Raw genomic sequence first — 25,434 nt, 5'->3', positions numbered from 1 at the left:
ACACAGGGCACTGACAAGACCAACGTTAGAAGGAATTGTTACATTCAGCAAACTTCAGAAAATAAGTAAACCAAGTTTTGAATGGAATTATGTACAGCAAGCATTCTGATTTGGTGAGAATAGAGTTATTCTTAGAAACAGGAGTTTCACCAAATTTCTTCACTTTCTTTTCATTCCAAGGTTCTAAATTGATGTAAAAGCTAGCCTTAGGCGTAGAAAGTTATGACCAGGCATCATAATTATAGACTTTGAGAGATTGGTTAAGTGAAACCAGGAAAAATAATGATTAAATACCCACACCTGCCCCAAAGGGCTATATACGCGCAAACAATACAGTGTTTTTAAAAATAGATAATCAACCGGAAGGGGAACTCATTTTATTAAAACACTTCTTTTAAAAAGAGGTTCAAGAATTCAAGTGGATTTGATTGACAGGATTTCCTGTTTTTGTTATTTGATGGAATGTGGAATTGCTGCATAGACTGATGTCTGTTGCCTCTCTCTAATTGCCTTTAAGGTGACAAGGAGCTAGCTCCTCGAACACTGCATTTCAGGGGAAAAGGTAGGTCATACGCAGTATCATTAAGGAGAGAGTTTGAGGTTTTTTGACCCAGTGTCAGGACAGTGTGTGGCTTGAGCAGAATCTGCAGGTGATAGTATTCCGTTGTTCCTTTAGAAGGTAAATAGTCTGGAAGGCGCTGTTGGAAGAGCTTTGGTGAGTTACAACTGTCCCTGAGTCACCCACTGAAAGGAAGTAAGATTGAACTGCTGATGAGAGAATTTGTGGTCCAGCACTGGGCAGAAGGTTTAAAATCTCTGTTTAACAGGCTGTGCCTGGAGAGGATTAGTTAGTTTTTCTTTATTTGTTTACTCTCTAATTTTTGAGGTTTTCAACATTACTTCCAGTTTCAAAGTTTTACATCTAGCTGTTACTATTAGGCTTTATTAGTTAAAGCAAATATTAGGCGTAATATTAAACATATCTTTCATAGATATATTTTAAATTAATTTTCTAATTTTGTGTATTCTGGAAGAAGTGCAATTTTCAAACAAATACTAAAATTTGTTCTTTTTAAAAAGCGCAGAATTCTGAACAAAACAATTGTTGAAAATCGAATGAAAAATATGCGGGGCCTAGCAATGAAAGAAATCACCAACCCTAAGAGTAGCAGTGCAAGTTACTGCACTTCTTATTCCTCAGTGCATAATATCCGGGTCCATCATCCAACATCTGCTAATATTGCTGAATTTCAGCCCAAGAGACCCACTCACAACATCATTACGGGTATGTAGTGCCTCTTCCAACCTGTTTCTTTAAACTACAAGATCATGTAAATACTGTAAATACAATTAGGACTGAAATACTAGCCTAGAAATTACTTTTTGAAGTAAGAGTAGAATTGAAGTGTAACTTTGTACGAGAGGCAGTCCCCGGGCTGTGGATAGGTCCCATTCTGGAGTTTGTTCATAAGTGCAGTTGGAAGCAACTGAGAACACAATGTAGACAATGTAAAGCAGCTGTTTATAGGAACAGGGAATGTCTGTATGTTGGGGATTTAAAATTACACCCCTGTGTGAGACTACATTCATAAATCAGGGACCTCCTGTATTGTCCTTTTAGGATAGAGATGAGGAGAATTTTAATCTGCGACTTTGAAACTCTCAGAAGACTGTAGAGTCAGAGGTGTCTCTATTTTTAATGCAGAGGAAGACAGCTTCTTGTTAGACATGTGAACCAAGTATTATCAGGGATAGATGGGAATGTAGAATTCCAAACACAAACAGATCAGCTTATTGATCTCTTATTGATTTTGGAGCAAGCTCATGGAGCTGACCAGTCTCCCCCTGCTGTGATTTCATATTTATATTTAACTTTGGTGTTCGAGAGAATAAATCATGAATAAATTAACTCTATGTGTTTTTCAGCCAGTGGCTTTTGATAATTAGTGCAGTAACTGTAACCAGTTCAGATTTTGGAACAATGTGCAGACTCCAATAGGAAACCTCACAGAGCACTCACCTGCCACTCACTCCATCTACAGCTTGCATCGGTGCAGTGTGTCTTACTTCTCCACAAGTGCTCACAGCCAGTGCATGACTTTGGAAGTATAATCACTCTCGTTTAATAAACAACTACCCGACCATTCAGACACAGCAATTATATTGACTTTGTGGTTCAGTGTGATGGTGTTAGTTTATGGATAAGTCTTAGCTGGTTGGGACACTGGGAATATTTCCATCCTGCTGTTCAAAGAGTCAGTCCCATGAGCGAGATTCCATCCACTTCAATGGACAGACAGACAGACAGACCATTGGATGAGCGAGGTACCAGAGTGTAACTAGATTTGAAACAAAAACAAAAATTGCTAGAAAAGCTCAGCAGGTCTGGCAGCATCTGTGGAGAGAGGTCAGAGTTAACGCCTTGGGTCCAGTGCTCCTTGCTCAGAACTCTGGTTTCATCAAAGTGAAGGAAAATCATGCAGACTTCACTGTTCTCATTGGCTTGACTACCCAGCTCAGTGCTTTTGGTGAGACAGTGCCAACATAGAGTCATCCAGCACAGACATAGGGACGTGGCTGGACTGAGCATCTGATGCTGCTGCCTCTAAAACATGTGTCACATCTATCTTCTCCAGACATTCTCTTAATTGGCAGAGCATGTGACAGTGGTGTGCAAGTTAAAATAACCAGAACAGCTCTGTTGTGCTGGAGACATTGCAGAATATATTGTGATATTTTAAGATCTTGAACACTGAAACAGGAAGACACTTCACTGACACTAGGGACTTTGTTCCTAAAGTGGGTTAGACTCCAAAATACATAAAAATGTCAGCCCTGACATTGTACCAGGGTAATCCCAGCTCAGACCACTGTTTTTCTCTGGTGCTCTATAGTCTCTTATTGAAGTGACAGTGAGAACTCAGGAGAACCACTCTGGAAATTCAGGGCTGGACTTTCATTAAAGAAACACACATAATTACTTCAGTTTCAGAGACTCTTCTACACTGGGGAGGTAAAATGCAGGTTGGGTGACTACTTTGTGGAATACCTATGTTTTGTTTGCTAAGGTGACTGCAGGCTTCCTGTTGCCTGTCACTTTAATGCCCCACCCTGTTCCCTGGCCAACATCTCTGTCTCAGTTTTGCTGCAGTGCCCCAGTGAGGCTCAGCACAAGTGGAAGAACTGCCCCTCATTTTCCCCTTGGGGACCGTGCAGCCTTCAGGACTCAATATCAACTACAATAAGTTTAGGGCCTGATCACCTTCTCCCGTGCGTTTTAATGCTGCCAGATCTGCTGAGCTTTTTCAGCAATTTCTGTTCCCATTTCTGATTTCCAGCATCCACAGTTCTTTCAGTTTTTACTTAAGTTTATTTGTTTTTTGATACATCAGGAAAACTTTCTTGGATAAAAATAACTAAATTAATGGAAGATGAAAGTAGTTTAAGTGATGCAGTGAGAGATTGATTTGACCAGTAAACATACTGTACATTCATTGTGAAAGTGTTACATAGTTCAGCAGATTTGTGAAATCTCGTTAGAATCTCGGAAATAGCTCTGTACCATAACAGACCAACATTTTCACTCAGGATATTTCATCATTTCTGACCTAGAAAGTACAGAATCCTGTTCCTTAATCAATTTAAAGTTTAAATATCACAAATAAAGAGAAAGTTAATACTTGATAACAGCAGTCAATCTACAGCAAGGCCTGGCTCCTGTTTCTGAGCACTCAGGGCACAGTTTCCCCTTTTACTGTATTTTATTGATGATGTCCGTCTCTTTTTGTCAACATGTTCTGTCATCTCTTCCTTTTATACCCATCAACACGCACTGGCTACATCCTATTAGTTTGCCCTGGCCAATATCATTGGATCAGTTTCAAGTCTTTGGTAAGTTGATGGACCTCCTCAGGCCCAGCATTCAGGCACCTAGAGTTAGCTCCCAGCTTTCCAAAGGTTCTAAACTTTACATTTCTGTCAATAACCTAATTACTGCAAGTTTGTAGTTCCACATTCATCTTACCCTTTAGCTTACAAATAGGTTCTAAGGTCACATCTCATCTGTTATCTCTTTCATTGTTCTTACACAGAGATTTTAACACAAAAAATCACAATCAAGTAAATATTAAGGCAGCCAGCTTCAACCTTTTGGAGCATTTAATACGCATTAATGTCGACTGAACGATGTACACCTTTTCCAGTCGAGTCTGCTGTAGTCAATTAGATCACGGCTAATCATCTTCCTAGCTTTCCCCACCGCATCTCCTTCACTTCCTGTCCCTGAAACCCATTCCATTTTTGTGCTGATGATATCAGGAAATATTTTTACTTTAACATCACCAGTGAGGGTGACACTCACAAACCTATGTTCGTGCTATATTACTTCAAACTCCGATTTCTTCCATTAAGTGATTGATTGACACTGTTCATTCCTGTCTGTAGGTGAGGAAGGCCCCAGTGTTCAGCACACAAACTACAAGAGAAAGTCAGGAGCCTGGCTTCAACAGTGTTCAAGGCAACGTGAATGCTTTTATGATCGTTCCTTTCTGTACTGAAATTTGAACGGATTCATTATTATTTATACTAAGGGTAGAGTCTGGCTCCAACTCACATTATGGGTCCTTTTAAATTTCACAACCTGTCAGATTTTATAACCTTGAATCAAGCTCAAATTGGAAATGTTTTTAATTTGTAATTGAAAGATAGTTAAGTGAGCTGAATGATTTTCCTGTGTATATGTATAACATTGTTAACCCATCTATCTGCTACCACTGAGTGAGATGTAATGTATTATACTGAAACCTTTAAATTGACTGTAAACAACACCAATGCAATATAGCAGTGAGGGACATTAGTGCACTTTGTAAATTGGTACATGTGACATTGGATTGGTTCAGTGTAAATGATCAATTTTCATAATTTTGGAATAAGTAAGTTTGAAGGCAATGAGAAAATAGGCCTTAGATACAGAAAGGTCATTACATGCCAAGTCCTCTAATACTGCACTAATTTTTAGATTGTTTAATCTTACTGTTCAGATGTGTTATGACACAGTCTGGAGCAGGTTTGGCTTGAACCTGGCATTCTAGCCCAGTGGTAAGGACAGTGCCAGTGTGCCACCAGACCCTCTATATCTGAGAATTACATTGTGTACACAGTGTAAAAACAGGTCATTTGGTTTCACTTGTATTTGTACATATCCTTCCCAATGTTGTTTCTCTAACCTGATTAGCAAATCTTAATTTTTACTTCTTCATTTATTTCTCTAGTTTTCCCCTTAAATGCATTTGTGCTATTCACCACCACTTCTCCATGTGGCTATGGGGTAATGATGTAAGGTGGACAGGCTAAAATCTGAGCTGTTCACTTTGACTGTTAGTTGGGAGTCTCACAATTTGATAATGTCTCTGCTGAGCACCAACCTCTCTTCCCTTTTCAAACGATTTGTGGAATGTGACTACATTCATGTACCTGCTTCACCTACTCCACCCACTTTCTCCTGTGCTGATTCTTACCTTAATCCACTGGTAAGCTGGAACCATCCCACCAGGTGCTTGTTGAACACCATTACACTCTGTGAAAAGCATGTCAGCTGGATGTTCACAAATTGTCTCAAACAGGAGAAGCTTAACCCCTCCAAAAAGAGTAACTTGTTAATGTGCTGAATGCTGTTTCGCAGTGTTTCCCTTTATTCCTTCACCAGGTATGAATGTCATCAGCAAAGCCCACATCTAACTGCCTTTGAACCAACCTTTGAACTGAGCCATTTCAGAGGTCAGTTAAAAGTTGCTATGGATCTGGAGTCATACATAGGCCAGACCAGAGGTAAGGTTGGCAGATTACATTCCCTCAAGGACATCAGTGAACCAGATGGGATTTTACAACAAATGATAATGGTTGCAAGGTCACCATTCCTGAGACTACTTTTAAATCCAGATCAGGTAAATTGACTTGAGTATAGACAAAGGTGGTTGTCTTGCAAAAGATGCTTTAGTTACTTGATTAACTTATGCAAACCTATCATTCAACTTAGCCATTTTGACTTTATACATGTAGTGGTCAAACAAGGAGGCAATGATATGATTCCAATAACCTGGTCATAAAAGAGCAGTCCGAGAAGTCTCCATTTACAGTTTTTAAGATTATGGAAGCTTCAAGACTATTGAGGAAAACACAGGCTGAGTGATTGGTTCTGGATGGTCCACTGACAATGCATCAATCCACACCACGCCCTCCGCCTCTTCCCCAAGTTATATGCTGCATCTTTTAACCTGATCAAATGCCCCAGGAGTGATTCGGTAACGTTTCGACAGAGCAGCGTTAGGATAGGTGGCTAAAAGCTTAGTCAGAGATTTACGGGAGTGGCATGAAGCAGGAGGTGAGAGGATTTTGAGAGGGAATTGCAGAGTTGAAGGGGGAGGTAGCTGAAGATATGAGACAGCCAGTGTTGGAGCGCTGAAATCAAGGCCTTACCAGGAGCCAAAATATACGGAATACAGTGACCTCAGAGACTTGTTGAGCTGGAGGAGGTTACAATCACTGGGCAGGACCAGATCATGGAGGGATTTGAAAGAGGAATGACAATTTTAAAATGGAGGCCTTGTAGAACAGGAGCCAGTGTATTGTGAGAGAGCACAGTGGTGATGATTGAGATTTAGTGCAAGACTCTGTCAGCACAATTTGGGTCGCCTTTATGTTTATGGAGCTTGCAAAATTGGTCATGAACTTGGAACTAACAGAACAGAGAGTTTCGGCAGAAGGTGAGCTGAGGGAGAGTGGAGAGTAGAGGTGGACAATGTAACCAGGTTGGAAGTAACTAGTCCTTGTGATGAGGATATAGGATCACCTTCTCTGTTCAGGGATGGTTCTGTCAGTAACCAGTATCACAATCATGGAGGCAGCGAATGATTCCCTCCGCTTTCTCTCTCCTTTTTTGACTGCAACAGGTTTGTTTTTAGTAAGGATATGCTTGACCAGGTTAGTGAATGTTTAACTGTTTATGTGCTGTGATAATAAATGGACAATGGGACATGTTTTTGTGAGGTTAAGAAAGAAAATGAGTGGCTTTATTATACTTAAATGTGAACAAAAATACTAAGAGTCATTCTGATTTTCACGAATGAATATATGTGACAGCATGGGGAAGGAATATCCAGAAAAAGAGAACATAGAACAGCAGCAGGACGTTCCATATTCAGTAGAATCATAGCTAATCCAGCTGTGGTCTCAAATCCATTTTTCCATCTGCCACAACACTCCACAATCCACTCTCTAATACTGTATCGAATAAATTCAATGACTCCACTTTCACTGAATTCCACCGAGTAACTGTAGAGGGTTGGGCTTAACATCAGAAGAATAAGTGAAGTGTACTGATGGAAGGATGATGTCAGTGCCACATAATTGAGTATATTGGGCTGTGAGAGTGGCAAGGCTCTATCTGAGTGTGAGAAGAGGGAGTGAATGACGTTGTAAATAAAGAATTCTTGCACAAAATTCCATGGGCTCCAGCAGCCTGACTTTGGGAGACTAAATAGGGTTAGACTCTAAACACGCACCAAAATACTAAATCCTCAGAGAAAAATTCTCATTGGTGAGCGCTGCTGCCTCACAGTGCCAGGGAGGGACCCGGCTTTGATTCCAGCCTGGGGTGACTGTGTGGAGTTTGCACATTCTCCCTGTGTCTGTGTGGGTTTCCTCTGGGTGCTCCAGTTTCCTCCCACAGTCCAAAATTGTGCAGGTTAGGTAAATTGGCCATGCTAAATTGCCCGTAGTATTCAGGGACGTGTAGGTTAGGTGCATTAGTCAGGGGTAAAAATGTAGAGTAATAGGGTAGGGGAATGGGTTTGGGTGGGTTACCCATGGGGGGTCAGTGTGGACTTGGGCTGAAGGGCCTACTTCCACACTGTAGGGATTCTATGGATTCTGTTATCAAACCCTCACTTGGCTTATTTGTAGGTTGCTATGTATTTCTAGCATTTTTCTTTCTGTGAAACTGATGTTAAGTTCTCATTTAATACATTAGTCATTTTCTCAGTGTAATGCAGTTTCTCTTCTTAATGGGCCCATAAACCCTTTTAACTCTACCATTTCAAAGCAGCAACTAAAATATCCTACACTCTGCAGTGTAGCTCAAACATACAGTGCTGAGACTGTCAGCTAGCTATTTGTATTTTAAATTCATCTTTTATTTAATTAGCTGCTGATTAGTGCCTTAACCTCAGTTTATTTTTTATATATTTATTTGTAGAACGTGGGTGTCACTGGCTGGGCTCAGCATTTATTACCTGTCCCTCGTTGCCCCTTGAGAAGGTGGGGGTGAGCTGCCTTCTTGAACCGCTGCAGTCCATGTGCTGTAGGTTGACCCACAATGCCATAAGGGAGGGACTTCCAAGATTTTGACCCAGTGACAGTGAAAGAACAACTATATATTTCGAAGTCATGAATGACTTCATGGAGGGGAACTTGCAGGGGATGGTGTTCCCTTGTATCTGCTTCCCTTGTCCTTCTTCTTGGAAGTGCTGTCTGAGAAACTTTGGTGAATTTCTGCAGTGCATCTTGTAGATAGTACAAGTAGTTCTCCTATAATGTATAGTTACGTTCCAGAGAAACTCCCAAATAATGGGGCCTGTGGGAAAAGTGGGGTGAGGGGTAGACTGGGAAAAAAATATCACTCACCATTGCTCACAATCACCCAGATGTGTAATGCAATGAATGAAGTTTGAAATCATATTTATTAACAAAAGTCAATTTAACACAGTACATTTAAAAATGTAAGGAAGCTGCTCTCTGTACAGTACCTCTCGCAGGAAGCTGCTCTCTGTACAGTACCTCTCACAGGAAGCTGGTCTCTATACAGTACCTCTCGCAGGAAGCTGCTCTCTGTACAGTACCTCTCGCAGGAAGCTGCTCTCTGTACAGTACCTCTCACAGGAAGCTGGTCTCTATACAGTACCTCTCGCAGGAAGCTGCTCTCTGTACAGTACCTCTCGCAGGAAGCTGCTCTCTGTACAGTACCTCTCGCAGGAAGCTGGTCTCTATACAGTACCTCTCGCAGGAAGCTGCTCTCTGTACAGTACCTCTCGCAGGAAGCTGCTCTCTGTACAGTACCTCTCACAGGAAGCTGCTCTCTATACAGTACCTCTCGCAGGAAGCTGCTCTGTTAGCAGCTGACATCGGCGCACGCACAGAGCCACATGGAGATTTTGGCGCGCACAACGGCACATGCACAGAAGAAAGCGCGCAAACCGATCCCTGCTGGAATCATCCTATTGCCAACGGAGGTAAACATTCTCCAAAACAGTTCTCTAATTCTTCAGCAAAGTTATAGCCAAATTGTGCTATCGAAACACGCATTATACCAGAACTGCCCGTACAGACCGCTGCTACTGAGTGTCAGTGGTGAGGGATAGACTAGATACAATAGATATTTATGTATTTCAGAATCCAGTCATTTCATTTATTGAAAATATATTCATAGTCAATCTAATCTTTCGTGATGTCAAAACCTGTGCAAAATGTGCAATGGTTTGGATTATATGAGGCCTGGAATCTTGTGCAGATAGAGGAAGTTCTGCCCAGATTTTCCTCACAAATGGTAAGCTATTTTCCAATTCTATCAAAGGCAAACCAAGTTCTAGCCTGGCAGGTGGTAGTGGTATTGGGTGAAGAGGTGGGGAGGATGTTAGGAATCTGGAAGGTTTAGTCATGGTTTAAATGATTCTGGCAGAGGGAGGAGACACAGAATACTGATGAAACAGATACAAATCTTTCTACAGCAAAGTAAGTAAGGTAGAGTAAGTTCATCAGTGTTGAGTGTCGAGATAGGACAGCAAGCCTGAATGGTCTCTAATGCTGGGAGTGTAGTAGGTTAGACCAATGAGTTGATGGTGTGGATTGATATATGGACATGTAATATTGTTGCCATCACAGGAACTTGGTTGAGGGCTGGACTGGCAACTCAACATTCTAAGCTGTAGAATTTTGGGCGAGACAGAGGAGGGTATAAAAAGGATGGTGGTGTAGCACTATTAATTATGGAGGTAAAACAATGACTGCAGATGCTGGAAACCAGATTCTGGATCAGTGGTGCTGGAAGAGCACAGCAGTTCAGGCAGCATCCAACGAGCAGCAAGTCAATTAGTGTGATAAGAGATGATATATTCAAAGGGTCCTTAAATGAGGCTTTGTGAGTAAAACTAAGGAAGGTTAAGGAGGCAGCCACTCTACTGGGAGTGCATTATAGACCCCCAAAGAGTCAGCAGGAAATAGAGGAGCAAATATGTAGATGGCTCACAGAGGTGTGTAAGAGAAACAATCAGGTAATTACACTGGGGGATTTCAACATTCCCAACATATATTGGGATAGTTATACTCTCAAGGGTTTAGAGGGAGCAGACTTATTGAAATGTATCCAGGGGATTTTTTTTTGCGCATCAATACGTAGCAGGCCCAACAAGGGACAATGTAGTTTTTAAGGGAGATGGTAGAGATGAACCAGGAAATTACAGACCGGGGAGTCTCACGTCAGTGATAGGGAAACTATTGCAGAAAATTCTGAATGTGCAAATTAATACCCACTTGAAAAGTCAGACTTAGGATAATTAATTAGCATGGGTATAATTTGTTCGAATTTTTTGAAAACGTGACCATGTGTGGATGAGGCAAGTTCAATTCATGCAGTTTATGTAGATTTTACGGAAGTGTTTGACAAGGTCCCACATTGAGAAGGTTAAAGCACATGGAATTGGCAAGGTAGACCAGAAACTGACTTAGTAATAGGACACAAAGGGTACTGGGAGAAGACTGTCCAGTAGTGTTATCACACGAGTCAGCACTGGGACCCTTATTGCTTGTTACATACATAAGTGATACAGTTGAAAATGTTGGAGAAATGTTATGCAAATTTGCAGTTGACAGCAAGATTTGTGGAGTGATTAATGGTGAAGATGATGTTTGTAGGTTACAGGGTTATACATGTGTTGGTCATGACTGGCCGGCCAATGACAGGTGGTATTTAACCCTGTTAAGTATAAGGTAGAAGAAGAAACAAGATGGAGTATTTAATGAATGGCACAACACTGGGTAGAATAGAATATCCTTTATTGTCACCTGTACTCCAGTATAGAAGTACAGGACTACGGTGAAAAGTTTTTAAACAATGGCTACCTTTGACTAAGATTTGTACCTAAGATAGTGTCAAGAGTAAAGAAAAATGTAATCTTGCTATACAAAAAGAGAATTAAAAGGAAAGCAATAGCATTGCTTACAGTTGCCTGAGGAGTTAGAAATGAGATGGTTATAACATTATGAGAATGCCAAAAGCAGCAGCTCAGCATGTGGCACCAGCCCAAAGTGTAACATCACTCCTCACCGGCACTCAGCAAGAACAAGGTAAGTCACACTGTACAGGAACTCACCTACACCTACTCACCACGCCGGGTTTCAGGATTTCATTTCATCGCTCTGGGATTCAGAGGTGGACAGGGACTTTGGGGTAATAGTTCACAGATCCCTCAAGTCAGCAAAACATATGAATAATATCGTGAAGACACATCGGATACTTGCAGTCGAGAGTTGTGGCACTGAATGTAAGAGCAGGGAGGTAACATTGGGAGTCATACAGAGCATTGGTCAGGCCACAGCTGGAGTACCACTTGCTCACTACAGGAAGGATGCGATAGCACCAGAGGATGTTGCTATAAGGAGAGACTGGACAGGCTTGGATTGTTTTCACGAGAGCAGAGAAGATGGGGGGGATGTAAGATTGAGGGGTATGGACAGGGTGAAGAGAGCAGCTGTTCCCCTTGGTTGAGGGGTCAACCACAAGGGAGCATACTTTTAGGGTAAGGGGCAGGAGATTGACAGGATTTGGGGAAGAAAAACGTTTTTGCTCAGTAGGTGTTGGGAAATCTGGAATGCACTGGCTGGGAAGGTAGTGGAGGCCAGAAATCTTAGAAAGCCTAAAAACATTTGAGTGAACACTTCAGATACCACAACTTTCAAGAATATGGGTCACAGGGATTAGCAAACATTTAGTGGCAGATATGCCAGATGGCACAAAGGGTCTTTTCTGTGCTATATGCATCTATAATATCATCTGAACTCTGAATTCTCCGGTTTAAATGGAGAGTTTTGGAATGTTCCAGGTGGAAAGAAATTGCCCTACAGAATCTTCAATTTCCTGGGCATTTACTTCAATAGGGATTCCACAGGGTCCCCATGTGCACCTTCCAACTACAACTGAATTATGACTGTCAGCAGAAAATCTAGGTCAATGCTTCCCTGAAACCTGCAATGAATAAACCATTGCACTACTGTTCAAATTACAAAAGTAGTTCACCAAAAAAAGCAACATTTTGCAGATTCTTGAAACTGGGAATAAGAACAATCCATTTGGCTAATTATTCATTATTTGGTTCTGGTGCTAAAAATCAGCCAGATAACACAGCACCCTGAATAAAATAAAAGAATTAGTTTTAAGTATTTAAATACAATAATATTAGAATTATTGATTACTTTGAGTAGACATGAAAACAAACATTGAGTTACAGAACACTTTATTAGATTTTACTTCAGGCTGAACTCCAAAATGTATTAAATAGTATTAGAACATTGGAAGTATAACATTTTAGAAAGATCAATTATAGCTACTTCTTCCCATTGAATACACAATTTAACATCTATTACATTTTTAACGTGCATTTTTATCATCAACTGTAATCACTGAAGAGCTAACACAAGCTTCATTGTAAAGATTAAATTTTTTTTCTCCAAATAATTTCTGAAAGAAGGTAAGCCAGCCTTTCACAAAGAGGAAACCTGCAGCAATCAGAATGATAGCTTTAGAAGGTTATGAGTTTAGTTGAGGAGCAAGGGGAAAGCAAAGATAGTAAATCTGTATTACCCTGTAAAGGATAGAGAGCAATACTGAGCAAATATGATATCGGTCAGTGAAATTCAGGAGTGTAATGACCCAGAACAATTAGCTGTACACCGTCAGCAAGACTAAAGAACCCCAAGTGAAGGATGTCATTGTACTTTCAAAACAGTTCCCTTCAGAATTTCTGTTGTTTCACTTTCCTCAGCAGAAACACATGATGCAGCGTCAGTAAAGGATGGCATGAAAAAGAATGATCAATACCCAGCCAAACAAGAGGCATCAAAAGAATGCCCTTCTCCACATGGAGGTGGACTTCCACTTAATTCATTGCAATTCAAATGAACCAGATGAAGCTCCAGTAAAGATTAGCTGATGACATGACCAGGCATGGCAATGTACATGTATTGATGAGGCTGGACATGTTGCTTACTTCCCACACACTGAGGTGATTACAGCTTTTAGTCGATGGAAGATGAATTAATGTTGATTTCTGTGTAAACCACCTGTTCAGTGCTTTATTGAGCAAGAACCCTCAAAGGCTATAGTTAAAAACAACTAAAATGTACATTAACCACAAATATACATAAAAACATTTACAGAGAGCAAAACACAGCCTTATTTACATGTGACTTCAAACATACAATTACACACAGTAGTCATAGTGAATATACTGTTTCTGATACTGACAACTGGCTCTCACTAGCATGCAAATGCTCCAGCAAGATGACAGGTGATGCACAGATATCAAGCAACTCCACAACTCCAAGTAACAAATAGTTTCTGGTTAAACTTTCAGTGCAGTCATGGCTGGAACAAAAACTAATTCAAAACATCACAAATACAAGGAGAGAAAACATTGGTTGAGAACTAAATAGCAACTCCTGATCTGAAATAATGAGAAAATAAACGATGCTCATTTGCTATACACACATATTTTGCTTTCTCTTTTCCCCTCCAAATGCAGCTATTATCGCTGAACACACACGAGGCGCTGTACTTTTTGATTCAGCAAGAATTGCCAACTAAGGTCACAAGTAATCAAATTCATTTTTAACGGTGACAAATCCAGTTTGCGTTATTCACTTTTCTTCTCTTTTTGCTTCAGGAGCTTGTTAATTTCCCGTCTAGCCATTCCCACATATTTTGTGATCAGTCGATGCCGATTCAGACCGGGAAACAAGAGTATGAAACTCACTGAAAACAACAAGAGGTTATTTTATACTGTGAAGGAGGAAGGAATCTGATAACTCTCATGATAAGACCTGCCTTCATTAGATTATATTAATGTGGTTGGAGGAAGTGAGCAAAACAAAAAGCACCTTCTATCAGATTACAACAGGAACAGAGAAATACAAGTCGCCTGTTTAAAACAAGACCAGTCTTAAAATCCGAGGAAGATGTTTCAAAATTTAATAAAGTGCTAGCTTTTTTTTCCTCATGTTACATTTTAGTTAGAATAAAAACTCACAGCTGAAGAAATGTCAAATTACAAAGCTTCAAGTTTATTTAATTGCTGCAGCTATCATTCTAGGTTCTGTAATCTATTAAAAATAGATGCAAAGTAAAATCTTAAAATGCTCAGTCAACTTTTCAGGCTACATTTACTGACACTGCAGAGCATATGTGCTCTCCCTCTGTGACCATGCACATGTGCATTAACAGATAGGGCCACGAATGAAGGGGTTGGGGAAAGCCGAGGAGTAGAGAGGGTCTGGAACAATGCACACATGCAGTTCCGAGTGAGCACACATGTGAAACTGCCCCGCAGTCTACCGTAACATCAAGAGACGTTGCTGCAGACTAATCTAACTTAAACATACTTCTGATCTTACCCACCCTCCCAAACCAAAGAAGAATTCCTTTTCCAGCACAAGGAGCCTGGGGCAGTAATTGGTTTGGCTCTGGAAGCAGCCAGCAGGTGTAATTCACCAAGTGTACTTTCTATCACATGGATGTACTTAAGGGCCAACTTGCCTGCCCTAAATAAAGTCAATGTATCACTCAGGCAGGGTGGGGTAAGTCTGCTTAAACTTTTAGAAGAGTATAAACATAGCTAATGATGGACACAAAGGACATCTCTACAGGAGTTCTCAGAATACAGCTATGTTAATCAATTTGTTCAAAGATGTTAGACACACACTGGAGCAGGTGGAACTTGAATCCAGGTAACCTAGCTCAGAAATATGGACACTACCACTGAGCCATGCGAATCCTTTTTCCTCAGAATGTATGCCCTTGACCCAAATATCTTCAGCTGCTTTACTAATCAAAAATGGGGAGACTCATTAATGATTGCATGATGTTCAGATACTGCAGCGGTCCATGTCCATATGGAGTAAGGTCTGGTCAAAAATCCAGGCCTGGGTTGGTGATTCACATTCTCTCCACACAAGGGCCAGGCAGTGACCATGTCCAGTTAAATTGGCTAGGTAAAAACAATGACAGCAAATGTTGGAAACCAGATTCTGGATTAGAATGGTGCTGGAAAAGCACAGCAGTTCAGGCAGCATCCGAGGAGCAGGAAAATCGACGTTTCAGGCAAAAGCCCTTATTTCCTGATAAAGGGCTTTTGCCCGAAATGTCGATTTCCCTGCTCTTCGGATGCTGCCTGACCTGCTGTGCTTTTCCAGCACCACTCTGATCCAATAAAACTGGCTGACAACTGAACCATTGCCCTTTCAAGTGGGCAAATGAGATCCATGAGAAATGTATGATTTTCTAGGACATGATTACAAAAGCTGAAAAGGATAGGTGAGGTGGACCTCCTGCTTCACAGACTGCATTACTCTCCACTTCGACTGCGTTAAATCAGAATGACTAAGCAGAGCCTTAGTGAAAGCAAGAGTCCATTTGTAAAAACAGCTTATCGACTTGGGTGGGTCAGTCAAGGAAATGATCTTTTCGGTCACATTCATTGATGAATTTCACAACAGGACTCCAGCTCAGGAAGAGAAAAGAATTCATAATGAAACAGTGTACTTCAGGTGGCCTCACCTGGTGTGTACCTGATTTAATATGGCACAACATCTACTTCAGGAGTGTAATGTCACACTGCAAAGTTCAACCTGACCTGGACACAGGAACCACGCACAGGGTATAAATACCAAGGGCCAGCTCTTGATCCAAAATCATCAAATATGGGCCAAATGCTGGCAAGTGGGACTAGTTTATTTTAGGAATAATTGGGACTAGTTGGACTGATGGGTCTGTTTTCATGCTGTATGACCATCTCAATACAGAATTCCCAGATTTCACAATTAACGAGGCAAATGATAAAATGAAAACTCATTAACAACTTACCAATCAAATAGGTGAGGAAGAGGTTGTGAACCTGCTGCCCAATCCAAGCCACCACAGAGAGAACACTTACCGCAGTCATGAAATACTAAAGCAAAGAATATTAGAAATTACTTTCTGCTTAATAGGCAAATTTTGTACTCCAGAATAGAAAACGGGTAACGTTCCTCCATTATTCTGAGTTAGGAAGATTACCATGACAAGTTGATCAGTGATGATCCAACATAGCGTGGGTTTCCTCCGGATGCTCCGGTTTCCTCCCACAGTCCAAAGATGTGCGGGTCAGGTGAATTGGCCATGCTAAATTGTCCGTAGTGTTAGGTAAGGGGTAAATGTGGGGGTATGGGTGGGTTGCGCTTCGGCGGGTCGGTGTGGACTTGTTGAGCCAAAGGGCCTGTTTCCACACTGTAAGTAATCTAATCTAATAACACTAGCAGCCAGCAGGATAAGCACATTATCTGGGGAAAACGCACTGAACAGTACATCCCTCAAGTACATTTAGCCATACTGTACTCTGATTCTGCTGAAACCCCTGATGGGAGAAAACCAAATAAAGACCTGTTGCCACCCACAGAATAAAAGCAAAGTGTGTCAGGTCAAAGACTTCCAATTATATACTTAATTGTTCAGCAAAAAAAAAACAAGAGGGGTTTCAACAGCTATCTGGGTAAAGTTCAAATCTTACTCATTGAATTTCAAGTCCATTACAAAAACGTAATTGTATACAAAAACAAAGGGGAAAGAGCCTCTGAGGCATTTGTTAAAGAAACCATTTTTACTACAGCTGTGTTTTAAATTGCAGGCCATGGCAAAGCATTAGGAATTAAGCCAAGGATTTTTTAAAAAAAAGAGTTCTGTTCATTGACTGGGAGAATTCTGCGTACCATTTTAGGCTTTTCCTCCTTCAGAGCAAACAAACGTCTCCACCAGCCCACAATCCAACGCTGAGTCTTCACCAGATTGCTGCAGATTTCATGAAAGCGTTGTTGCTGCTCTGTAGTCCTGTTGATCCAAGCAAAATATGAAGCATTTCAAGACTGCCCAAACCTTGACATGACAATACCCGTGTCAATTTATTTAAAAGAAAATCGTCTCTCTGTTAGGTGGCTTCAAAACTACAAAGTAGTCAGCAAGCGGATAGGTAAGGAGAGCTTTACGGCACATTCCAGTGCTCACAAAGGTACTGTGCTTCCAAATGCCATTACAAGTTTGGTAAAAATTCTCACCCTCACCCTCCTTTCATCTAGTACTTGAAATTTTCAAGTTTCTTTAACATTACTTGACACCAGGGATAAGCTCAATCTACAAATATAAGTAGTAAACCACAGCCTTCACATCTCTCATGTGCAGAAAAAAACATTACCACTGTCATATATATCCATGAGTCAAATATTTTAAATTCTTCCTGTTTGTGCAAATCCCAACTGTTTAATACAATCCACATCTCTGTACAAGGAATATGGTGTGCTCAAAAACAGTACAACTTTTCCAAACAAAATACAGCATAGAACATTTTAAATAAAAACCTTTATACCAGAACCATGTGTTATACACTTATCAGTTTTCCTATTGCTATAGGTCCCCCTCCATGCACCCCCCTCTCCCTCCCTGCCCTACCCCGAGAGTAATATCCAACAATCCTGTTGGGACATCATCTATGTAGACTTTACTAAAGTGTTTGACAAGGTTCCCCATGGGAGGCTGATCAGCAAGGTTAGATCTCAAGGGATACAGGGAGAACTAGCCATTTGGATACAGAACTGGCTCAAAGGTAGAAGACAGAGGGTGGTGGTGGACGGCTATTTTTCAGACTGGAGGCCTGTGACCAGTGGTGTGACATAAGGATCGGTGCTAGGTCCACTGCTTTTTGTCATTTATATAAATGATTTGGATGTTAACACAGGAGGTATAGTAAGTAAGTTTGCAAACGACATCAAAACTGGAGGTGTACTGTACAGCGAAGGTTACCTCAGCGTACAATGGGTCCTTGATCAGATGGGTCAACAGGCTGGGAGTGGCAAAAAAAGTGAGGTGCTACATTTTGGAACGACAAATCAGGGTAGGACTTATATATTTAATGCTAAGGACCTGGGGAGTGTTGCTGAACAAAGAGACCTTGGAGTGCAGGTTCATAGTTCTTTGAAAGTGGAGTCGCATGTAGACAGAATAGTGAAGGCGGCATTTGGTATGCTTTCCTTTATTGGTCAGATCATTGAGTATAGGAGTTGAGAGGTCCTCCTGCGGCTGTATAGTACATTGGTTGAGCAACTTTTGGAATACTGTGTGCAATTCTGCTTTCCCTCCTATTGGAAGGATGTTGTGAAACTTGAAAGGGTTCATAAAAGATTTACAAGGATGTTGCCAGAGTTGGAGGATTTGAGCTACAGGGAGAGGCTGAATAGGTTGGGGTTGTTTTCCCTGGAGCATTGGAGGCCAAGGGATGACCTTATAGAGGTTTATAAAATCATGAGGGGTATGGATAGGGTAAGTAGACAAGATCTTTTCCCTAGAATGGGGGAGTCCAGAACTAAAGTGCAGAGGTTTAGGGTGGGGGCAGGAGGACAAGATTTAAAAGGGACCTAAGGGGCAACTTTTTCATGCAGAGGGTGGTACGTGTATGGAATGAGCTGCCAGAGGAAGTGGTGGAGGCTGGTACAATTGCAACATTTAAAAGGCATCTTTTAGAGGGATATGGACCTAGTGCTGGAAAATGGGCCTATATTAGGTTGGGATATCTGCTTGGCATGGATGAGTTGGACTGAAGGGTCTGTTTCCATGCTGTACATCTCTATGACTCTAAACATGCACATGGGCATTTGGTGAAGATGGAGTGTGTTCTGCTGGACTGAAGAATAGCTACAGAGATGCTGCCCTGAGGCATTTCACCAGCCGGCAAGGCTGAGGTTGGATGAAAAGATCACCTCAAGTCAGGAGTTTCCCATCACTTTGGACTGAATTCAGATCTGGCTCCAACCACAAGGGAGCTCTACAACATCAGAGTTTAATTATATTTTTTAAATATATTAAACTTATGACAAATTTAGCAAAGTGAATGGACAACAGAATTCAGACAAATGGACAGATTGTCACTAAGTGGAAGTGTGAAATAATCTCTCACCATTTGTTGGATCCAAACATCCTGGAAGCAACAGTTGGAACTAAGTAATCTGCCAAACAGATGATCATAATGGCACATGAAACACCAGTCAGCACTGAAGGATCCAGCCAGAAGATTAGTCTGTGAAGGGAAATCACATTGTAGAAATTATGCCAACTATGCGTATTTCTTTGTTTATTTTATATTTTCAAATGCAACTGTTGGCAGGGAGGGCCAGGTGGTGAGGTGGGGAATGTGATCATTCAATTATCACAGAATCTAATCCAGAAGAATTTACTGAGGCTACTAAACATTGATTTAAGTTTCCATCATTAGCCAAGCAATCAGAACATCAATGTTCATTTATAATTGGCAGGTTATAGATATTTAAAGTGAACAGAAGAAAATCTCGAATAGACAAAAATATTAAATTAAATGCCAGAAATTAACAGAACCACAGAATGGATATGGATTTACTACAGGCGTTTACAAACAGGCTGGTTCCACTGTTACGAACGCTCTGTAAACTCCTGAAACTTGTCTGGTTGCCTTCGGAAGTTGAGGAGAAAATGTCTAGAGAATTTACTGAATTGGCTAAGTCTTTTCTTTGGAGTTACCTAACGTGCAAGCGCAGGATGCTGAGTTATGTTTGCCGACGTAAGTCACAGCATTTCAAACGGTATTCATGATGAGAGTTGTTGGAATGTTACGAAAATGAAAAGATAAACACAGACTAGATTTTAGAACTCCCTAACAAGTTTTTACAGCCCACATTATATCTGAGATGGTGTTAAAAACAAGTCAAATATTTTTCTCACTGTGATCTACCTCATAAACCCAATATTTATTGTACTCAATTCTTACATGCAAGAGGAGTCAATTGCTACTGCAGCAACAGGTGATCACATAAAAGTTATTTGCACTTAACATCAGCCCTAAGCTTCTGTTGAGAATTTATTTGACAACCAGCATATAAACCCACCAAGTTCTTAAAAATGAGGAAGTTCAGTGCAAGTCTGCAAAATAAACAGCACAGTATAGAGTTAACCAGCAAGTTCTGGAGATTAACAACCACATCTTAATCATGAACTTGCTGGCAAATGAAACCATGACCACGATAAGCTTTGTGACTAAGCTGTTATTTGGCAGTTTTATTCAAACTAATACAGACAATATTCATCTTTTGTACAGCATTAAGCTTTATTACAGTATAATTAAACAAGGAGGCAAAATAGTTGGAGAGAGTTTGCCCATCCTTTACACGGAACGTAAATCTGCTAAACTGGAACCTTAATAGTACTGTGTAAAGTTGGTTGCTAACTCTAAATATCTGCTGACACCAACATATCATGAACACAGCTGAGAAACTGACCAAGTGGGTTACCACAAAATGAAAATAAATTTCACACCATCTAAATGTTACCGTACAGCAGTCACATGAAATGATGATTATTTACAGAATTAACTAATCTAGTGGATGCCTGAACAGTACAGGAGGAGGTATTGCTAACAGTATTGTTAACCGACTACCTGTTTCCACCGATAAAAGGCATCTTCATGAGAGGTCCTTCTTTTAACTGGAGATGGAACTCATTTTTAATGAACTCCCTGTCATCAAGTCTTTAACATTAATCAAACCTGTATAAAGGTAAATCCTTTAGTTTTCAGTTAAAGTCTGGATAACTGCCAAAGTACATTGAAGCTTAAATGTGAACTGCAGAAAACAGATCAAACCCACCACCCCGGCAAATTTCTCTCACCCCATAAATAGTAGTGATCATGAAACTGTCATCCATAGACCTTTAAAGCAATCTGGTGTACTAATGTCCTTTATCTGGTCGAGCATTCGCAAGACCTGGCCCACAGCTCTCTCAAATGTCCTTTGAAAAGGCTGAGCAAGCCACTCAATTCAAGGGTGTTAGGACTGGACAACAAATATTAGCTTTATCAGAGTACCCATGAAAGAATAAAGAGAAAACATTAACAAAACACTCACTAATAGCTCTGGGTTCATAATCCCTGTTTTGTCTGAGCTGTGAGAACTATACTAGTTGGGCTGGTATTATCTGGTGTTAAGGTTTTCACTGGGACGAGTTCCAACAGGCAAAACAGCAGGAATTCCACAATTAGAGTTTCTTAACTTGCAGAAAAACACTTACAGGAGAATCATCAAATATCCTGCAAGCTAATAACTTACTTCCCTCCTGTCCAGAATGAGCAAACATGCCTTCAGGAGTCTTCTCACGAGAAACCCCTGACTCACTTCTCTCTCCACTCTGTTAAAGATCTTTCTTAAACTCACCTTTCCCCCCGACTAAAACTCCCTAGCTTTGAGTCATCTGTGCCAAACCCTTTCTTTGGGTCAATGTCCATTTTGTATCTGATTAGAACTAAGCAAAGCGCTTTGGAATAGATTTTCATGAAAAAGGGCACAATGTAAATGCAGATTCTACCTCAATACTTACAAAAATACCACTGACACACCCAGCATCATTACAGCAGGAAACCAGGGTTTCTCCCAACGCAGGACACGATCTGCAGCAAGCATCACTTCTCCCCAGCCCTCCAAATGTTCTTCAAGCTGGGCAGTTTCCGCAGCCTGAAAAATCAAGTCAATGTCAAGAGTTCTTTTTTTAATATTGTTTTAAACAATAGGATATAGTAATATTCCTAATTAGTATTAAAAAAAACACATAACTCATCCACATAACACTTGTTCATCCCATTAATGGTGCCAAAGTGAAAACCTTATGAATATTTGATGTTTTGAATAATCATCATAATTGTTGATTGTATGGTAAAAACATCAGCCAACATTGTGAATCAGATGGGCACATACCCGACTGAACTTAACGGTTCAAAAGGTCACCTGTGTGTTTAGGTTTGTTCAACTCTCAATTCACAACAGTCAAACACAAACTCCAGTGAATACATTTCAAATACAGTCAGCGTTATCCAGCATAGAAACAGACCCTTCGGTCCAACTCGTCCATGCTGACCCAATCTAGTCCCGTTTGCCAGCATTTGGCCCAATTCCCTCTAAACCCTTCTTATTCATGTACACATCCAAATGTTTTTTTAAAGTGTACCCACCTCCATCATTTCTTTCAGCAACTAAATTTTATGGATGGAAAATCTCCATAAGAATGTGACAAAATTTGTATCAACACTTTCAGCAATGACTGCTTGCTGAGTATAACACTGCGCTGAAATGTTATATATCACTGGTCACATGTCCTTCTTTGAGAATCTTTTGTGATTAATTAACATCAACCAGAGACATTTTTAATTTACACCAGTGCTGAACGGACAAATATATTAAAGGAGATGGCCATTTTAAATGTGCTGAAACTATTATGTTTGCATAATTTCAGTCCTAATGACATGATACATAATGCCTTGACTTTCCCTGATAATGAGAGTCTGACATATGAGTGTAACACGATAGAATATTGAATGAGGCAGCCCAGCCTGAGTTAAAGATAAGTACATTGCTGTTTGTGACATCACCATTGCCTCTGAGTATTCCTGCAGGAGACGGCATCATCCAGTAGTGACTGCAAACTGCACAAATCCCAATCAAAACAAAGAATCTTCCCCAGAAAAGAGTCAGCAACTGCACATTCCAAATTTGTCCACCAAAATATCAAAGCTCCCACCCCAGAAACAAAGAAATATGATGGATTAAAAACAAATGTTTTTATAAAACCATGGAACCGATAAAATAGCCACATTAACAACAGATTTCATGTTGGAGAAAGTGAGGACTGCAGATGCTGGAGATCAGAGTCGGAAGGTATGGAAAGGCACAGCTGGTCAGGCAGCATCCGAGGAGCAGGAGAGTGGCGTACCAGGCATAACCCTTCATAAGGAAGTTGATGGGACATTCCTGATGAAGGGCTTATGCCTGAATGGTCTATTCTCCTGCTCCTCGGATGCTGTCTGACCTACTCAGCTTTTCCAGCACCACACGTTTTGAAACACATTAGGCAGAACACCAGGAGACAGAAGACCGAGACCTTGGTCAGAGGAAGGTTTTACAGAAGAACCTAAACAGGAGAGATTTAGAAAGGAAATTCTCAAAGGGTATAGGTACCCAAGGAGACAGGAATGGCATATTCCTTCAGTGGAGAAAAACCACAGCGAAATTTGAACACAACGATGAAAATTTTGAAACGGGGGTTGGGTGTGTGGTGAGGAGTGCGTGTGAGGGGTTAGGTGGGGAGGGTGGGGGCGGGTAGCGCATGGGAGTGTTGCGTTGGGGGGGGAAGAGGTGGGTGTGGGGGGGAGGAGAGGAGGTGGATGTGTGGGGGGGAGAAGAGGTGGATGTGTGGGGGGGAGAAGAGGTGGATGTGGGGGGGGGAGGAGGAGAGGTGGATGTGGGTGGGGGAGGAGGAGAGGTGGATGTGGGTGGGGGAGGAGAGGAGGTGGATGTGGGGGGGGGAGGAGGAGAGGTGGATGTGGGGGGGGGAGGAGAGGAGGTGGATGTGGGGGGGGGAGGAGGAGAGGTGGATGTGGGGGGGGGAGGAGAGGAGGTGGATGTGTGGGGGGGGGGGGGAGAGGAGGTGGATGTGGGTGGGGGAGGAGAGGAGGTGGATGTGGGGGGGAGGAGAGGAGAGGTGGATGTGGGTGGGGGAGGAGAGGAGGTGGATGTGTGGGGGGGGGGGAGGAGGAGAGGTGGATGTGGGTGGGGGAGGAGAGGAGGTGGATGTGGGGGGGGGGGAGAGGAGAGGTGGATGTGGGGGTGGGGGGGGTGTGTTTGTGGGGGGGGTGTATGAGGGTGTGTGTCTGTGGGGGGTGGGGGCGTGTATGAGGGTGGGGGGTGTGTGTCGGTGGGGGGGTGGGGGGTATATGGGGGTGGGGGTGGAGTGTGTCGGTGTGGGGGGTGGGGAGTGGAGCGAGGGTGGGGGGTGTATGAGGATGTGTTTGTGTGGGGGGTGCGGTATGTCTGTGGGGAGGGTGGGGGAGGGGGGTGAGGGTGGGGGATGTATGTCTGTGAGGGGTGGGGGGTGTGTGTCTGTGGGGGGTGGGGGGTGTGTGTCTGTGGGGGGTGAGGGTGTGTGTCTGTGAGGGGGTGTGTCTGTGGGGGTGGGGGGTGTGTGTCTGTGGGGGGTGGGGGGTGTGTGTCTGTGGGGGGTGGGGGGTGTGTGTCTGTGAGGGGTGGGGGATGTATGTCTATGAGGGGTGGGGGGTGTGTGTCTGTGGGGGGGTGGGGGTGTGTCTGTGGGGGGGGGGGTGTGTGTGTGTGTGGGGGGTGGGGGGTGTGTGTCTGTGAGGGGTGGGGGATGTATGTCTGTGAGGGGTGGGGGGTGTGTGTCTGTGGGGGGTGGGGGGTGTGTGTCTGTGGGGGGTGTGTGTCTGTGGGGGGTGGGGGGTGTGTGTCTGTGGGGGGTGGGGGTGTGTGTGTGTGGGGGTGTGTGTCTGTGGGGGGGTGGGTGTCTGTGGGGGGTGGGGGGTGTATGTCTGTGAGGGGTGGGGGGTGTGTGTCTGTGGGGGGTGGGGGGTGTGTGTCTGTGGGGGGTGTGTGTCTGTGGGGGGTGGGGGTGTGTGTGTGTGGGGGGTGTGTGTCTGTGGGGGGTGGGGGGTGTATGTCTGTGAGGGGTGGGGGGTGTGTGTCTGTGGGGGGTGGGGGTGTGTCTCTCTCACCAGGCGGTTGCTGCTTTTATTGTCTCCGTCGCCGCTCGCCATCGTTGCTCGATCCCTCTCGACGCCCGTTTACTGCGCCTGCGCGGCTGCTCGCCCCCTATTGGTCTAGCTCCGCACGTGTCACCGCGCACGGTATTGCTGATTGGACCGAGTCCCACGGGAGCCGGACACCTGATTGGCCAGTGGAGGCTCCGCTCCTGAGATCCGCGCAGCCGGAATTTAAATGACACGGTGGCCCCGCCCCAAGTCCATCTTGGTCACGTGACCCTCCACGTGACCGTTCTCATGTGACCATCACGGAAGTAGAGCAGCCCGGTCTGTGGTCCCCGTTAGTAACAGACGGCGGTGTAACTGCTCCCGGTCTCTCCACAAACAACATCGCGATGGTTCCTATTCCCCACAATCTGAAAACTTATTGCTGTGTCTTTAAAATCCTCGGACACAAACCAGTAAATAAATAAATACTGACCAATCAAACTGGAGCCTCTGGTCACAGCAGCCTGAGGGAGGG

At 42.6% G+C, this 25,434-nt stretch overlaps 1 protein-coding gene and 1 long non-coding RNA gene across 2 annotated transcripts; one reads left to right on the top strand and one right to left on the bottom strand.

Moving 5' to 3' along the window:
* The first annotated feature begins 495 nt into the window (after window positions 1-495).
* LOC132825111 (uncharacterized) lies at window positions 496-7,616 on the top strand. The gene is made up of 3 exons (XR_009645750.1): window positions 496-562; window positions 1,086-1,285; window positions 4,444-7,616. It is a non-coding gene; the product is annotated as an uncharacterized LOC132825111 (long non-coding RNA).
* Window positions 7,617-12,595: 4,979 nt separating this feature from the next.
* arl6ip1 (ADP-ribosylation factor-like 6 interacting protein 1) lies at window positions 12,596-25,095 on the bottom strand. Its single transcript, XM_060840098.1, has 6 exons — window positions 24,924-25,095; window positions 21,743-21,876; window positions 19,299-19,418; window positions 17,065-17,182; window positions 16,184-16,268; window positions 12,596-14,077 (listed from the first exon to the last, which is right to left on the bottom strand). The coding sequence occupies exons 1-6, from the start codon at window positions 24,963-24,965 to the stop codon at window positions 13,959-13,961; spliced, it is 618 nt and encodes a 205-aa protein (XP_060696081.1). The 5' UTR covers window positions 24,966-25,095; the 3' UTR covers window positions 12,596-13,958.
* Window positions 25,096-25,434: the final 339 nt, after the last annotated feature.

Source organism: Hemiscyllium ocellatum, chromosome 20 (assembly GCF_020745735.1).
Source record: "Hemiscyllium ocellatum isolate sHemOce1 chromosome 20, sHemOce1.pat.X.cur, whole genome shotgun sequence".
NCBI classification, from domain to species: Eukaryota; Metazoa; Chordata; class Chondrichthyes; order Orectolobiformes; family Hemiscylliidae; genus Hemiscyllium; species Hemiscyllium ocellatum.
The sequence above is the reverse complement of the archived record's forward strand: the minus strand, read 5'-3'. Positions and strand labels throughout refer to the sequence as shown.

Coding starts and splice junctions, on each gene's coding strand:
- arl6ip1 (XM_060840098.1), bottom strand. CDS start 24,965: ATGGCGAGCGGCGACGGAGACAATAAAAGCAGCAACCGCCTG. Junction 17,183..19,298: donor ATGTTTGGATCCAACAAATG/GTGAGAGATTAT, acceptor TTGGATCAACAG/GACTACAGAGCAGCAACAAC. Junction 16,269..17,064: donor AGGAGGAAAAGCCTAAAATG/GTACGCAGAATT, acceptor TCTTTGCTTTAG/TATTTCATGACTGCGGTAAG.